We start from the raw sequence: 16,472 nt of genomic DNA, 5'->3' as shown, positions 1-16,472 counted from the left end.
AAATGTTTGATTTCATGATGGCAGCCATCTTTTTGGTTGAAAGGAGGTGACAGGGAGCATGAGACACAGTTCCAACTGTCCTGTGTCCTGGGCACCTCTCCCAGTTTCTAGGCAACGTAAATAACAACATAGGAAATCCCATCATGCTCTGCACAGCATTCTTTGATGGGTGGAGATTTGCTAAAAATGCAGCTAAAATGATGCTTTAGTAAGAAAAACAAAGTTCTGATGCTGTGAAACTGTTAAAGAAACACCAAGCCTTTTCAGTTTTGCTGAGTAGATTTTTATTCCGGAGGTTCACTTTAACATACCCTGAAAATCTGGTGTTTCTAGAACCTATAGGGGCTTTGCTATTAACCTCTAAAGTCGGCAGCATACCGCATATCGGTAATGCGGATTTTTCGCATTTTACATTACTATCAATGGCAGACGACTTTAGAGGTTAATAGCAAAGCCCCCATAGGTGCTAGAAACACCAAATTTTCAGGGTATGTTAAGCAGAAGAGTGGAAACAAGTGAAAAAAAATCTTTCAAAAAGACCTTGTAGTTTTTGAGAAAATCAATGTTAAAGTAGGTGGAAAATTGTGCAAAAATGTCTGCGATTTCTGTGAAAATCCACCTACCGCACTTGTATTACCGATTTCTGAATTCCGATACAGAAATGCAATTTACGAACAAGCATCCCTACTAATGAGATAATTATTTGGTGCTCTGCATGTAAAGCTGCACGGTATTCCTCGATCTGTAAGAATAAACGTAATGCTAATCTGATTATCACTGCTGAGAGGGGATACACCTGGCAAGGAGTACTTTTCACATATTTTTCAAGGAAATAAATATGGCAGCCTCCATATTCTTCTCACTTCAATTGTCCTTTAAGCATGTGTTGTCCTTTTATTAAACCATGAGCATAAACTCCTTATTTATAAAACACGAAGATGTTTGAACGTACTTTTCCAAGTCATTTTCCAGTTCAGAATCTGTTGGGTAAGCAGCGTTTGTCAGGCGTTGCGGTTTTCAAACAGGGCAACTTGGGCAAGCCATTGCAGCCAGCTTCTCCTAGGTGAAAACGCTTCCTAAACGCTCATATTTGTTTTTCAATGTTCGTATGATAGCTTTAAAACCCTCTGCAAGACGTCTGCATTTTGGTGATTGTAATGCTGGGCGAACGCCAGGTGAACGCTGAGACAAAACACAAAAAGATGGGCTGTTAGTGGCAATTTGGCACAGCAGGAGGTTATGTTACTGTTGGGGCAACGTGCTGTGTGAATAGGTTCTTAAACAGGCTGAACGCAGCAGGTGCTCTTAAATGTACATTGAACGCAGCATGCAGTGTAGACATGGATTTCTCTCTCAGTAAACAAGTAATATACGTCTGCAGGAAGCTCATATATACACTGCATGAGCTTGTGACAAGTGAGCAGCAGTACATTCTCCCCTGATACACAGCTCTGGCAGAGAGGCCACAGGACAGCATGCTGCCTGCTGGAACAGCATATGCTACACCTAAATATAGCCTCTGTATTAGCAGGGGTCTGATGTGCTATTACCTATCAAATACATCAGTAATAATATTAGTGTTCACTACATGTCAAAACCATGGATAGAACACTCAACAATAGCATATTCAAAGTCTTTCTGAAAATATTAACATTTATCACCTGTTTACTGGATTAATCCAGTGAATCTGCACTTTGCTTATTAAAATGAAATCCTTGCTAGACTTTATTTGCTTTGTATGCCAAGAGTAGGGGACTCACGGCTGGATTTCTGGGAAGGCCACAAAGGCCCGGGCCTTGGGCGGCTGCAACCCAAAGAGGAGTGGCTCATATGAAGGGGAGGCTGAAAATGGGCAATGCATAAAAAAAGGGAAACTGCTGCTCAAGGGAGCTTCATGAAACAAAGGTGCGGCTGTACATGGTGGATACACATATAAGAGGTGGCTGTACATGAAATGGGAGGGGTGCTGCTGCACAGGAAAGGAGAGTCACAACATGCTTGGCCCTAGGGGTACAAAAAGTGTTTCCGGCCTTGAGGAGACTGAATGTTTGTAACGTTTTTATTGCTGTCTGTGTTTTCACTGGAGATTACTGCTTATGAGCTGTCTCCCCGATGCCTGCCAGGATGTAAGGCAGTCTTTTCATCAGGCACATTGGCTTGTTTACATGGCTGGTAGAATGTTTGTTTACTTTTGTTCTACCTTTAATACATCTTCTAATGAGCTATTATGAGCTGTGTGTGTGTGAAGCACAGAGAGATTCACAGAGAGCTCCTTTTCACTTGTTACACTGTGTTTACACGCATTGTAACAACATTGGAATGTAAACAAATACTGTTATCACTAGTTTGGATGCAGATTTTAAGCTGAATAGCAGGACAAAGTGCTTTGTTTAACCATTTCAGTGATGTTCTGCTAAAAAAAATGCCTGGGATAGTAGCTTTCAAGCTGTGAGGAATATTTTAGAGCAAAGTAGAAATGCTGACTTTCAGACCACTTCAAGAGTAGTAACCACAGGGTGAAGGCATAGGCTGTTTACACTGACCCTGTCTGTTTTTGAGTGCTATCTATTTTAAGCCACTATGGCTCATGTGTCACTGTGGTATACTGTAAATCTATACCAACAAGTTCCATTTTTATGTATGAGAATATTTCACTAGAAAACTGTAAAATCGTGTGCAGATAGTGCATGGAAACTTTGCTAGTATTTGCACAATTAACCTGGTGTACACAATGCACTTGTTGTTAGTATAACAGCAGTTCAATATTCGTTATAAAAGCAATGCATGCAATGTGTACCGAATGCTATGTTACTTGCGTCATGTGCTGTCTGCCTTTTCTTCATCCCCGGTAACCAGATCTTTTTTGTCATTTTTAGTGGATTCACATGCTCAGGTCCTGTGTTTTACTGTTTTTGTTGTTCAGTTGCTATTCAGTCATGTCCCATTCTTTGCAACCACATGGACCACTTGCACGCTCAGGAGACATGTTGGGTGATCCAGTACTGCAATCTCTTGAAAGAGGATCTGTAACGGTAAAAAATTCTCCTGGAGGGTACTCACCTCAGGTGGGGGGAGCCTCGGGATCCTATCGAGGCTCCCCCCATCCTCCTCCGTCCCACAGTGGTCTCGCTGCAGCCCACTGAACAGTGGGCATGTAAATATTTACTTTCCAGGCTCCAGCCCAGGCGCAGTAGTGGCTCTCGGCTCGGAAATAGGCAGAAATAGCCGATCCCAATCGGGTCCACTCTACTGCGCAGGCACAATTCTCCTGCGTAGTAGAGCGGACCCGACAGAGATCGGCTATTGCTGCTTTTTTCCGCCGGAACAGTACCCCTGCTGGAACAGGGAAAGGTAAATATTGCACAGCCTGACATATTGTCAGCTGTGCATACCGTGGGCTGTAGCGAGACCGCTTCACTCTCTAGAAAGCTCACTGAACTTCACTCTCTAAAAAGTCCAACCCTGCTGTTAGTACAAAATATAAAGACTTTTTATGACTTGTTTTACTATTTTTAGTAGCCATCCTTTTTATAAAGTTTTTTCCTTTAACCCTATTTTATAGTGTTGTTACTCTCAAATGAAACTTACATTTATCTACCTTTTTAAAGCGGATCCGAGACGAAAAACTAACTTGTCTATATATCTTATCTAAAGTTTAGATAGTTTATACAACAAATCTAGCTGCAAACCGCTTCAATAGAATATGATGTCTGTGATACAGTGACCGCAGCCATGTTGTTTGTAAACATTACACACAGGCAAGCTTATCTGTATCTTGAGCACTCTGCCTGTGAAAAAAACCTAATCCCCCCCTCCTCCTCCCTCCTCCCTTCTGCCTCTGAAATCTCTGGCTATTAATACCTTCCTCTCCTCCTGCCCAGACTGAGCTCCCATGAGCCCTTGCTACTGTCTGAAAATGCCTTGGCTCTCTGAAAACCTGTGGGCGAGGCTTGTTTAGGTTATAGGGAATAAGAGTATTAAAACAAAAACAAAAAAGTATTTGGCTTGAGGAATGCCCTATAAACAATAGGAAAGGAACACATTTGTTTGTGTTGTGCTCATTTGTTTGTGTTGTGCTATAGTAAGCATTTCAGTGCGTTGCGGTGTGCCTTTTTTAAGCACGTTCAACTGCTGGTTGAACTCGATGGACGTATGTCTTTTTTTCAATCAAAATAACTATGTAACTATGTAACAATTATGCAATGAGTTATAGTTCATCTCGGATCCACTTTAAAGGGACTCAAAGCTCTAGAATTAAAAAAAAATTATACATCCCTGGGGCTTCCTCCAGCCCCATCTGCTCCGATCGCTCCCACGCTGCCGTCCTCCACTGACCACAGCTTCGGGAACCAGGTGCCGTCACTGACGTCAGTCGCGGCCAGCTACGCAGAAGTGCGCTCTTTGCATATCTCTCCAGCAGCTGCTGGAGAGATACGTAGAGGGCGCACTTCTCTTACGCCAGACTGGCTCCGACTGACGGGAGTGCGGGGACCCGGGACTGGAGCTGTAAGCAGCAAAGGACGGCGGCGTGGGAGCGATCAGAGCAGATGGGGCTGGAGGAAGCCCCATGTAGGTATAAATCTTTTTAATTTTAGAACTCTGGTACACTTTAATATATTCATTGGTAAGAGGTATTTGGTACTATTTATGATTTGATCCATTTAAGGCAGATTTGAAAAGTAGGCAGGAGACAGTGAATATCCCCACATGCAGTCAGATGTGTACATCCTGTCATGTGATATTCAATAAGTAAATACAATGTGATTTGCCATCAGTGCATGCCTATTAGCAGCGTCATACATTAGTCATACTCTACTGTGCTGCAAAGTTGCTAACAGGAACTCAGTCCTCGTGTCCAAAGTACAAATTCTGAGATCATCATTTTGTACTTCTGTATTTTCTTACCTTATGGGAATACAATGTTACTGTATGCCTTACAGCTGTTCTTGTCTCGGACATACCTGTCCCTTCTGTGACTAGTACAGTACACACTGTGGCTGTACTTTACCTACATGTAACAATTTGTGATGCCTATGCTCTATATTCAGAGCTGCTGACATCTTTGGGTGTGCCAGATCTGGTCACATTATGCCAATAAAACAACTTCCATAAGGCTTAACCAGTTTTTTTTTTTGTTGTTGTTTTTTTTAAAGACCTATTCAAAATCTAGGTTTTTACATATAAAAGCAAAACATATTACAAAAGTATCCATTTGTTTACTTTAATAGCTGAAAAATACCTTTGGGTTCTATATGGCATTTATGAAATCCATTGATCAACATTATGCCATTTATTTATTTTATAAATATTATATTCTGTATCTTTACAGAGAACCAGAGATGACATTAAATAAAGATTTCATACTTACCCCGGGGCAGGGGCTTCCTCCAGCCTCATAAGCTCGTCTGAGTCCCACTCCGTCCTCCCGCAATCAGCCCCGGTAACAGCTCAGTGGCGTCCAGTCTGGGTCTTCTGCGCTTTGTCTAATGTGAAAGTCAGACTTTCATGTTACCCCGCTTACCGCATCCTAGGTGCGTTGTGTCAGAACACACGGATCAGCTCCTAGTGTGAAAGAGCCCCCAGACATTGTTCCAGGACAGAGGGGGAGTCAGCCAGCCATCAGCAGAATTTTCAAGTTTATTTTGCAAAAGTCACATTACTAACTATTGGGTAATTTGCATTGGCGTAGCAAGAGATCATGGGGCCCCATAACAAAACTTTCATTGACCCTCAGATTTAGGCACTCTTGAGCAATGCCACCTGCCCCTACCCTATGGATAAGAGTTAATTGAGCAATTTATATTATCATGCAATCAAAACTGCACATAGTCCATGGGCACTGAGACAAAGTCAGAGGGTGGAGAAACACAAAAAAGGTCATGGCAAATACATTAAAGTGGATCCAAGATGAACTTTTACTCATTGCATAATTGTGTTCCTTTCCTATTGTTTATAGGGCATTCCTCAAGCCAAATACTTTGTTCTTGTTTTAATACTCAAAGGCCTCTTGCACACTGCAAGCGATTCCGATTCAGATTCCGCTTTTTAATCGGTTTTTACATCAGATTCAGATTTCAATTTGCAGTGTGCAGGGAGCAAACTGCAAATCGGAATCAGATGTGTAAAACTGATTTAAAAAGCGGAATCTGAATCGGAATCGCTTGCAGTGTGCAAGAGGCCTAATTCCCTATAAGCTAAACAAGCCACGCCCACAGGTTTTCAGAGAGCCAAGGCACTTTCAGACAGTAGCAAGGGCTCATGGGAGCTCAGTCTGGGCAGGAGGAGGGGGAGGTATTACTAGCCAGATTTCAGAGGCAGAGGGGAAGAGGGAGGAGGAGGGGGATGAGGTTTTTTTGCTCAAGATACAGATAAGCCTGCCTCTGTGTAATGTTTACAAACAACATGGCTGCTGTCATTGTATCACAGGAGGGGGAGGCTGGGAGGTGCAGGCGTCCCCCCCCTCCCCCAAGCGTGGCCAGCGCCGGGACATTACATTAAGTACCCATTGGGCCCCCTATGGCTATGCTATTGCTGCTATGGCTATTGTTACGCCCCTGGTAATTTGATAAGGTTCTGAAGATCTGTCACTGCCAAATTTTTCTATTTGAATTTTGGATAGATCATCTGCCGTATGTTTATTTGTGCCAAGTTCAATTTGGGAAGGTTTTTCTAAACTTACTGTGACAGCATCACTAAGAACAGAATGGCAAGTACTGTATTAATACTTCCTACAGTAATGTGGAAAGGGGCATAAAGGACAACTGACGTGAGAGGGATATGGAGGCTGCCATATTTGTTTCCTTTTACGCAATACTAGTTGCCTGGCTGTCCTGCTGATCCTATGTCTATAATACTTTTAGTCATAGATAGTGAACAAGCACGCAGATAAGATGTTTCTGACATTATTAGCCACATGCTTGTTCTGGTGTTATTCAGATACTACTGCAGCCAAATAGATTAACAGGCAACGGGTATTGTTTAAAAGGGAATAAATAGGGCAGCCTCCATATTCTTTTTAATTCAGTTGTCCTTTAAATAGCTGTGAAGAATTTATTGCCCTGATTGAGAAAATATCACTCAGGGGTCAAAGGAGGATTGACACAGGTTTCAGCCCTTGTCCACTCTGTAATATAATGTATTTATTTTGACACAGTTATACATTAAGCCTTCAAAGTGCTACAGAAGATGTTGGTGCTATATAAGTAAATAATAAGAATAGTTGTTGTCATAGTTTGTTGATCTTGAGAAGGAAACCTCAATCACACAATCAGCTTGAGTATGACCAGCTCAGCACAGCACAGATTCCTCACAAGCCTTAGTGATATTGTTGGAAGTTACAGCACAGCCATTGAGTACAAACAACATGTCATTACTGCTGATATCTATCCACAGTAGTATTTTGCAATGAATTACACATGCAGGTGATGAGAGGTGTTTGGCCTAAGGTGGTGCGATACCTGTCAGTCAGACCAGGACATGTGCATAAGATGGCATAACAGTTCCACCAAACCTGAAGGTCTGCATTGCAGATAAACACTAATCAACAGTTATGTAATGCTGCTTTCCCTCAGTAAACAATGACGTACAGTACAAGCGTACACATGGCTGAGAGATAGAGAACAGGCTGTGTTATCTTGTAAATAAGGCAATGCTTCTGCTATTTGTGAAGTTTTTATGAACAGGGATTTCTTGTTAACTGTAGATGTGGGTTACTCAGCTGTTCTGCCCCTTTTACTTTTTCCATCTGACACTAAACTGTTGGTTATAATTTTGGCCACCAGACTGACTAAGGTAATCACGAGCTTGCTTCACTCTGACCAGTCGAGAGTCATTCCCACTAAATCCACTGCAATCAACATCAGGAGAGGCTTTTTAAATATCCAAGTACAATCAGACAGTACTAGGATCCATGCTGTACTTTCCTTAGATACAGCCAAAATGTTCCATAGCATAGAATGCAGTTACCCAGACTCGGCTGTGCCAAAGAAGATGGGCTTTGATAACATGTTAATCAAATGCATCAAACTTCTGTTTCAAAATGTTTATTTAAGGTTTTCAACAATAATCAAGAACAACTGTTCGCAGGGACACTGTGTATCCATATCTCCCAACTGTCCCTCTTTTGGAGGGACAGTCCCTCTTTGAAAGCCATGTCCCACTGTCCCTCTTTCTTCCTCATTTGTCCCTCTTCCAGGACTGATGTATGGATCTATATAAATATGTGTATTTTTCTACTGAAAAATGTGTTTAATTGACTCTAAACGTTATTCCCTTCCGTTAAATTGATGACAAAAATGAACCAAGATAGAAAGGACCAGTGTGGTTTGAATTAAAAAACAACATATTTTTCTCATGAAAGGGGATGCGTGACTGGGGGTGTGATGGGTGCGCGACTAGGGGTGTGGCAGCGGCGTGGCTTAAGTGTCTTTCTTTCTTATCTCAACAAGTGGGGAGGTATGTATATCACAGAGGTGAACACATGGACTTTAGGAACATACATGTACACAAAGGACCTCATTATTCTCACTTTAAGGGCCGTATGCAATTCACTTTTTCACCTGAGTTTTCTCCTAGGTGATAATTTTAAACTTGCCAATAAAATTTCTTTTAAGCCACCAGCAAGCAAGAAAATACTCAAAATAATTTTAATAGTACTTTCTCACCTACTGTTTGGTACTTTTTAAGTTGAGAAGTGCTGGAAAGTTATTTTAAATTGAAGATGAAAAATTATCTCCTAGGAGAAAACTCAGATGAAAAAGAGAATTGCATATGGCCCTAAGTGTTTTATTCACAAAAACAGTTAGAAGTTCTGTAAGGCTCTATAGTACCAAGTGCTGGGTCCTAACTGTATACAGCAACAATTGGCCAAAAAGGCCAGAAAAAAAGTAGAAAGCTGCCGAAGGAAAGAGTGAAGCAGCCGAGAGAAAGAAAAGAGGAAGAGAGGAAAGCAAAGATTAGGGTAACGTCTAAGCACCACCAGGGTTTACAGGTATATCAGCCTCTCGTGTCACACTATGAAAGACCAACAAATAATCGCTGAGGATCCCATACCTTGTGAAATTTCTCCATCCTATCTTCTAGGATACTGGCCATCCATTCTTGCACCATTAACTCTCTAACTCTATACTTCCTCAAATGAAGCGAACTGTGTGCTCCACAGTTGTGTACAAACAGTACTGTAATAATAACTCCCTGTTTGCCAGCCAGGCATGATGCAAGGGGGAGTTTATAGGCTGTTGATATAAATAAGAGCTAATATTTTGTACTGCCCTATACAATGCCATGTATAATATCTGGGATGCAGCAATAAGGAGCCATAGACTTCCTGTAGTAAAGTGCTTGTTTTTCAGAAAACCGCATTTGCCCTCTTTGTTAGCACCTGTAGGATTTGTGTATCGCTAAGGATGTTACAGCTAGGAATGCTGAACAGAAGTAAAACAAATCATAATCATTGTTCTTTGTTTTTGCTGTAGGTGAAATGCATATATTTCCTGCTGGGAAACACAAGCTTCAATTTACTTTCCAGCTCCCTGCTGGGTGAGTCGAGTTTACTCTGTAACTATATATGTTTATGTCATGCACTCTGTTTGTACATGAATACTTTTACCTCAAAGCCCAACATGTACACATTCTCTCCTCTGTTGTACATACTGTGACGGGGTTGAGTTATACAAGTTATTAGTGTGTTACAGCTAATGCACACTCAGCCAATGATTCACACATGGAAGCAAAATTTTGCACCCGTTTTGAGCATACTTTAACGTATACATGCAAAAGTGTGCATACGTCAACTACTGGCTTTCTAGTTTTCTTCCAAAAGCCATACTGGTAGCATAACAGGCTCCACCACAAACCTCTCTGTAGACACTAGACCATAGGCGTCATGCTCATGGCCTGCGGGGCGAATCCGGCCCTCCTCACCATCTTATGTGGCCCCCAAGAGCAGCATGCATCTGTGCATCATTACAAGCAGTATAGGAATGACCACACACTGCCTTCCTATCCAAATGAACACACCGGTGACAGTATTTCTGGTTCAAACATTGGCAGTTTGAGCCAGGGTGTAGCAACAACTCACTGAACCCCCAGTGAAATTAGCATGTAGCACCCCCTCATCCCCCCATGTGGCTGGTGAAAACACCCACATGTACACATCTGTCCTTCCCCAAACCCTTTCCCCACATTGCAGAGTAGTGCAGCATTACAGTGTAACATTTCCTGCTCCAGCAATGCATCGGATCTCTTCTGTTCTTCCCAGCAGCTGCACACTTTATTCTTGTATACCTCCAGCTCCCAAACACGTGACATGCATTCGCAGCCAGAGGTATGCTATGCAGCATAGAGAGTGTGGCTGTTAGGTAGAAAAGAAGAGACCTGATGTACCACTGGAGCAGGTAAATATTAAACTTCCCCACTGCAGTCTTCTGCAGAAGGGGGAGGAGAGAGCCCATATAGCCCATAGATAGACCCGTATATAGTGTCTGGGTGATGGTTGGGACAAACAGTAGACAAGACAGTTGAGGTAAAGGGATTGGTTGAGACAGGTGGCAGAAATGAGGTGTAATCAGTAGCGGTGAAGGCAATCAGCAGACCAGAGGTAGTCAATGTTCTGGCCATGATCTAGGCAGGTCAAAGACAAGGTTTAGTCAAGGTCCAGGCCACAGTACGTAAAGACAGATGACAAGATGAAGTTGATGAAGCCAGGGTCAGCTATGGAAACAGGAAAATTAAGTCCATTGATTCATCAGTACCAACAATCAGAGAATGAATTGTTGAATATCTTCAGTCTGGAGGAGGTTTATACAGGCTGAATGATCTGTTAATGCAGAGGAAGTTAGAAAGTATATAGGCTCATTTAAGGGCAATCAACATCCCCATTTAAAAAGAAAAATCTGTAAATACAGTTGCATCTGAATGTGCTGCAGGACTTTTCATGAGTGTCACCTCTCCTTTGGAACGCTTTCCCACAACCTGTCCATCATGCTCCAAGCCTGGAAATTTTCAAATGTACCTTCACGACAAATCTATTCAGTGAAGCTTATAATTTGCTATAGCTAGAATTTGAATCCTACTCATCTGCTAACCCCATTGTCCATTCCCCCAGTGTATCAAGCCCACTACCCTCTAGATCATATATGTTAAACTCTGGCCCGCGGGACAAATCTGGCCCTCAGTCATTAAATTTGGCCCCCAAGTGGTTTACCCACTTTGTATTATGTTTGGCCCACTCTAGGTAAGCTATATTGGAAGTGAAACCATAGAACACGAGGGAAGCCATATTTGGTAGGTAGGGAGAAAGCACTAAACACAAGGGAACTGTATAAGGGGAGGGTGAGGTCCACTATACACCAGGGAACTGTATAGGGAAGAGAGGACTACTAGACACCAGGGAACTGTATAGTGGAGGGAAAATGGGCATTAGACACCAGAGAACTTTATAAGGGAAGGAGGTGGCCTCCAGACGTTGAGGTTGGCCCTCGATTTGGTCCCAGTGTTCAATATCGGCCCACTTTGTATTTGAGTTTGACACCCCTGCTCTAGAGTGTTAGCTCGCAAGGGCAGGGACCTCCTCCTTGTGTTTCCTGTTTCTGTGCATTTTATCCAATGAATATGTACCCGCATTAGTGATGTTTTCAAACTATACATTAATTGTATGTATGTGAACTCATGTCACTGGTTGTACTGATTGTACATTGTGTTGATCTGCTCATGTATCTGTGCTCCCCATTAATGTATGTTTTTGTGCTATGTACAGTGCTATGGAAGATGTTTGTGCTATATACCATATATACTCGAATACAAATTGACCTCGTGTATAAGCTGTAACTTTTTATTGACTCAAGTATAAGTCTACCCAGCAAAGTTAATGACTGCACTTAGGACTCAGGAGGGTTTAATGACTGCACTGCATACAGTATTGCAGCCATTAACCCCTCCTGTCCCTTCAATGCAGCCAATACCTCCTCCAGGCCCCCAACTGCAGAAATTATTCACTCCCTTTTACGCAGTGTAGTATTTCCTCCCTGTCCCTTTCCTTGTTAATTGTTGTGGCCAGGACTTTCAGACCTGTGTTTTCTTGGCATTTCCTTTCCTCAAAGTGTCACTTACCACTAGGTATATTGTTTCATGGGAATGTCACTATTAGTACACACATTACTCAATGTGCTCAGTGTTGCCCGTGACTCGTGTATAATTCGACCCCTATACTTTTATGAAGTGAATCAGACCTAAATTTATAGACTTATACTCGAGTATATACAGTAAATAAAAAGATAAATGATAATGGGGATAATACTTGCGAGAGATTAGTGTTAGGATTAGGTTAGGAGATAATGTTAGTGTTTGGGTAGGACCCATTAGCAGCCTCAAACTAAATTTTTAGTTTAAAAGCTGCTGGTGCATGTTGGGATTACATCGCCGCCACGGTGGAGGAAGAAGAAGCCGATACAGCCGCCCAGACAGGAAACTATGAAATATTCAACCCTGCGGCCAAATAAAGTTTTACTTTGGCAGCTGAAGGGTTAAATGTTTAGGATTAGGTCACTTCAGAGGATTGGGTTACGTTTAATAATAACACCTTGTTCCAAGATGATGCTGAAACACAACGTATCATAGCAGGTGTTTGTGTGAAGTTTTAATGATGACAGAGGCCTGTTCATTTTCCATCGCAGAAAGTTAAGCCGTACGTCTGCTTTTTCTTGAGACTTTATAGTGTAATCAGTGGCAGCTCATGCACCCTGTGTGGTCAGATCCCTGCTGTCCACTAAATTACACCTACTGGCTGCTGCATCCTACATTCATTTATCCTCCTCTGCTTTTTTTGTACAGTATATAGTGATAATGAGAAGCATAACAGGTGTGCTGTATTGCTGTATGTTATCACTAATGGCAATTTCTTTTTTTGCTATTTTCAGCCCTTTGGTTACAACTTTTACAGGAAGGTACGGTAAAGTTCAGTACCAAATCTTAACCGTTTTGGAAAGACCTTCAGTGCCTGATCTCAGCGTGCGCCGGGAGCTCCGAGTCACCAGTCGCGTTGATGTCAATTCGCCATCTTTACTGGTAAGAAGCCTTCTAATGACCAGAAAGAAGTTTTTTTCTTTTTTTTTTTTCCTGAAAACCTGACACCTCTTGGAATAACTCCATTTACTTTTCTGTTTACTTTCCAATAACAAGTAGTTCTCTGCGCCTGCAGTTAGTATCTGCACTCCTAATGTATGCAGGTGTTCCAATTTGTTTTATTAGCTCTACATCACGCAGTTCCAATTATCGCCAAGGCTGCATTTGTGAGGCTCTCTGTCCTAAACGTGAATAATGACAGCTGCAGAAGACATAATTATGGGAGACTTATTATTAATCATTGCAGGTCTGCTATCTAACGCAGACCATTATATGTCGCGTATCCTTCCATTTTTCATGCCATTTTCTACCACTAAGTAAGTGTATGCAGCTGCCGCCGGAATCCTTTCAGCTATCATGCCCTAATGGCAAATTGGATCACATTAAAGCATTGAACTCCATAATGACTGCAAATACATAGTATGGCAGGGAGGATCAGAGCATGAGTAACAACACAGTGCTGAGATGTGGAGCTAATGAGCTTTATTCTTTTATCTGCACCCATTTTATCAAAATAATATACAATTATACCTTGCACTTTCATGACAGCTATACAGGAGCCCTAATGGTGCGGTATTTAAATATGAATGATATCATCACAGGAAAATACTCTGGCAATTGAAGTTGATTTTAAACAAGACCAATTTGACATAAAAATTTGTGGGGTGTTTTTAGAATGAGGAAGTGCACAGAGGATACTCGAGGAACTTCACAAAGTCCAGAACTTGTAGGTTCAAAATAATCTTTTACAGACATGCACTGCGGAATTGTAATCGTTTCCAAATCTTAACTTGGTGGTTTCAAGCGGTAAGGGAAGGGTGGAAGCCTCTCTGTTTCCAATTCAAAATCAGCCATGCTTTACTGGTAACATGAAGGAATTTGTAATACTGCTGAAGTAAGCAGAAACTCGTTAGTGGGGCGCTAGGGAGGAGGGGATTGCTAAAGAATTAGTTCCAATCTTTTCTGTGATTGGCCCAGGGAGGCTGTGGGTACGGCAGCTCAGGATCGTTGCTTGTCATAGCTTTGTACTGCATACAATTTTCCAGGTGCCTTGGAAAATTTGGCACAGGAACAGTGCAGATAGTAGAATGTCTGTAAATTTACCGATACTATATTATTTAAGGAGAATCTGAAGTGAAAATTATTTTTTTTAAATACATAAATCAGAGAGATTCAATGCAAATCAAATGAGCCCATTACCGCTTCTCTGCTGGCTCTCCTTCATCCGCTATTGCATTTAGAAGAACTGGTTGTTCCCTGCTAAAGATAGCTGCGACCTCAGACGTGTTTCCAGGTCACGGCATCTCCCTCTGTGTGGCCATGCGCGCACTCCCGTGCACGGCCGCGCAAGCCGGATGTCTATTGCGCCACCCTGCTATTTCCTCAATGTGCTTGTGAGGGATGGATGCATGTGCAGCAATGTACTCACACTGCTGTGAGACTTGCATGTGCTGTGAGGCTGACACTGTATTGGAGGGGCGGCATAAATTAAAAGGGGGCGGAAATGGGCTGAGAGGGGAAGGTATCGACACTGAGAGAGGCAGAGCTACGGTGATCCTACTGTAAGCAGATTCTGTGACTAATTTTGCCGTAGAGATAAAAAAAAAGCTGCTTTTCTAGACAGTGGGTCTCGTTTTAAGGCAGGAAAACTGCAGAGGCTAATGTGAGTACATGATTATTAAGATTGAGGCTTTAAAAAAGAAAACACATTTTTCTTCAGACTCTCTTTAAAGTGTTAACTTTCCTTAGTAAAATACCGGTAATTGTTACTAATATTTTACTAATGCTAAACGTAACTCTACTCACATACAGAACCCTCCACTACTGATGCCTAACACACACCCCTCCGGTGGTGCCAAACCCTAAGAACGCTCCTGGTGGTGCCTAACCGCCCCCCTGCACAAACCCCTTTTCTGATGTCTAACCTTAAATATCCCATCCCCCGCACACACACCCTTCCCTACATCTAACCCTTACCGCCCTCCTTGCACAAATACCCTTCCTGACACCTAACCCTAAACATCGCCTCTGCAGAAAAAAACAAAAAGGATAAAAACAGCAAAAAACGATAATTACCGGGCGCTGCCTGGCAGCACAGGTAAACAATCGACATCTAGATGACTCTGATCGTATGACTGATCTACCACTAACTGACCAATTAAGGAGTAGCCATTGAAACCCCACTATCCGTTCTCCATGTTTTTGTATTGTTCAAGTTGTTTCTCATCATCTGTATAGAATGCAGATGTACTGGTCTTATTTTTTATCTGTCTTTTTGTCCATTTCTCACATTTTCTCTCCAGCTGCTCCAAGTGGCCATTTCCACGTCTCGGATTATTTAGAGAATATCATCTCTTGTGACAACCCTTCATTTTTTTCATCCTTATACTGTCTGACTTGGCTTGTGAAGACATATTTGTAATAAACGTGCAGCCCACCTGTTGGAGGTCTTGTGCTGCTGTAGACTGCCATCCAATTACGAAATACAGCACCCAATTATAATAACAAGACATTGAATAGTGTCTGACATAGCAGAACTGTTGTTGTGATCAAATATCGCCAAGCCGATGGCATGTTGTACACAGACGATAGATTGTAGGTACTGCACACTTTGCTTTCCAGCATGTGACATCAATAAAGGCAGCAATACAATCCCAGCACAGGTTCTAATTCACCAGTACTCTGTCCAAAATTAAAGAAAAGTTTTGCATGCAATTCTACTTTAAACACTTTATTTTGATTGACAGGTGTTCTTTAAATGGCACCATTTGCGTAATCAGTACAGGTGTGCTTTAACCACTTCGCCATATCTGGACTCATATATCCGTCCAGATAGGCAGTGGTGCTGCAGCCGTGTAGTGCGCGCGATCGGGTTCCTCCCGCTGCCCCCCCGATCAGTGAATGGGAATATAATTCCCATTCACCGATCTAAGTCCCCGGCAGAAATACCGACGCTTTCTCATCAGAGAGCGTCGTATTTCTGCCCCCAGGAAACTTCTTCTCTTCATTTTAGTTCTTAGATGCGACATCGTTCGCATCCAGTAATTTTTTGAATGTGGCCATCTTGTGGCCAAATAGTAAACTGCACCCACATACCTGTATTGAATAAAAAAATACATTATATTACATCTAAAATTAGCTATTTACCTCCCAAACTAAAATTACCCAAATACATTTTTGTATTAAAAAAAAAAAATAAAAAAAATTACAATTAAAAAAAAAAAAAGCTACATAAATAGTTACCTAAGGGTCTGAACTTTTTAAACATACATGTCAAGAGAGTATCTTATTAAACTTTTTAAAATTATAAGCTTGTAAATAGTGATGGACGCAAATTGAAAAAATGCACCTTT

General features: G+C 41.9%; 1 protein-coding gene across 1 annotated transcript in view; it reads left to right on the top strand.

Annotated features, from left to right (window-relative positions):
* ARRDC4 (arrestin domain containing 4) overlaps positions 1 to 16,472 on the top strand; it is a 41,081-nt gene that overhangs the window by 8,774 nt on the left and 15,835 nt on the right. The window contains exons 2-3 of the mRNA XM_068272458.1: positions 9,474 to 9,537; positions 12,915 to 13,062. Coding sequence (XP_068128559.1) covers positions 9,474 to 9,537; positions 12,915 to 13,062 — 212 coding nt within the window. The remainder of the gene's footprint in view (positions 1 to 9,473; positions 9,538 to 12,914; positions 13,063 to 16,472) is intronic.

Source organism: Hyperolius riggenbachi, chromosome 3, assembly GCF_040937935.1.
Source record: "Hyperolius riggenbachi isolate aHypRig1 chromosome 3, aHypRig1.pri, whole genome shotgun sequence".
NCBI lineage: Eukaryota > Metazoa > Chordata > Amphibia > Anura > Hyperoliidae > Hyperolius > Hyperolius riggenbachi.
The sequence above is the reverse complement of the archived record's forward strand: the minus strand, read 5'-3'. Positions and strand labels throughout refer to the sequence as shown.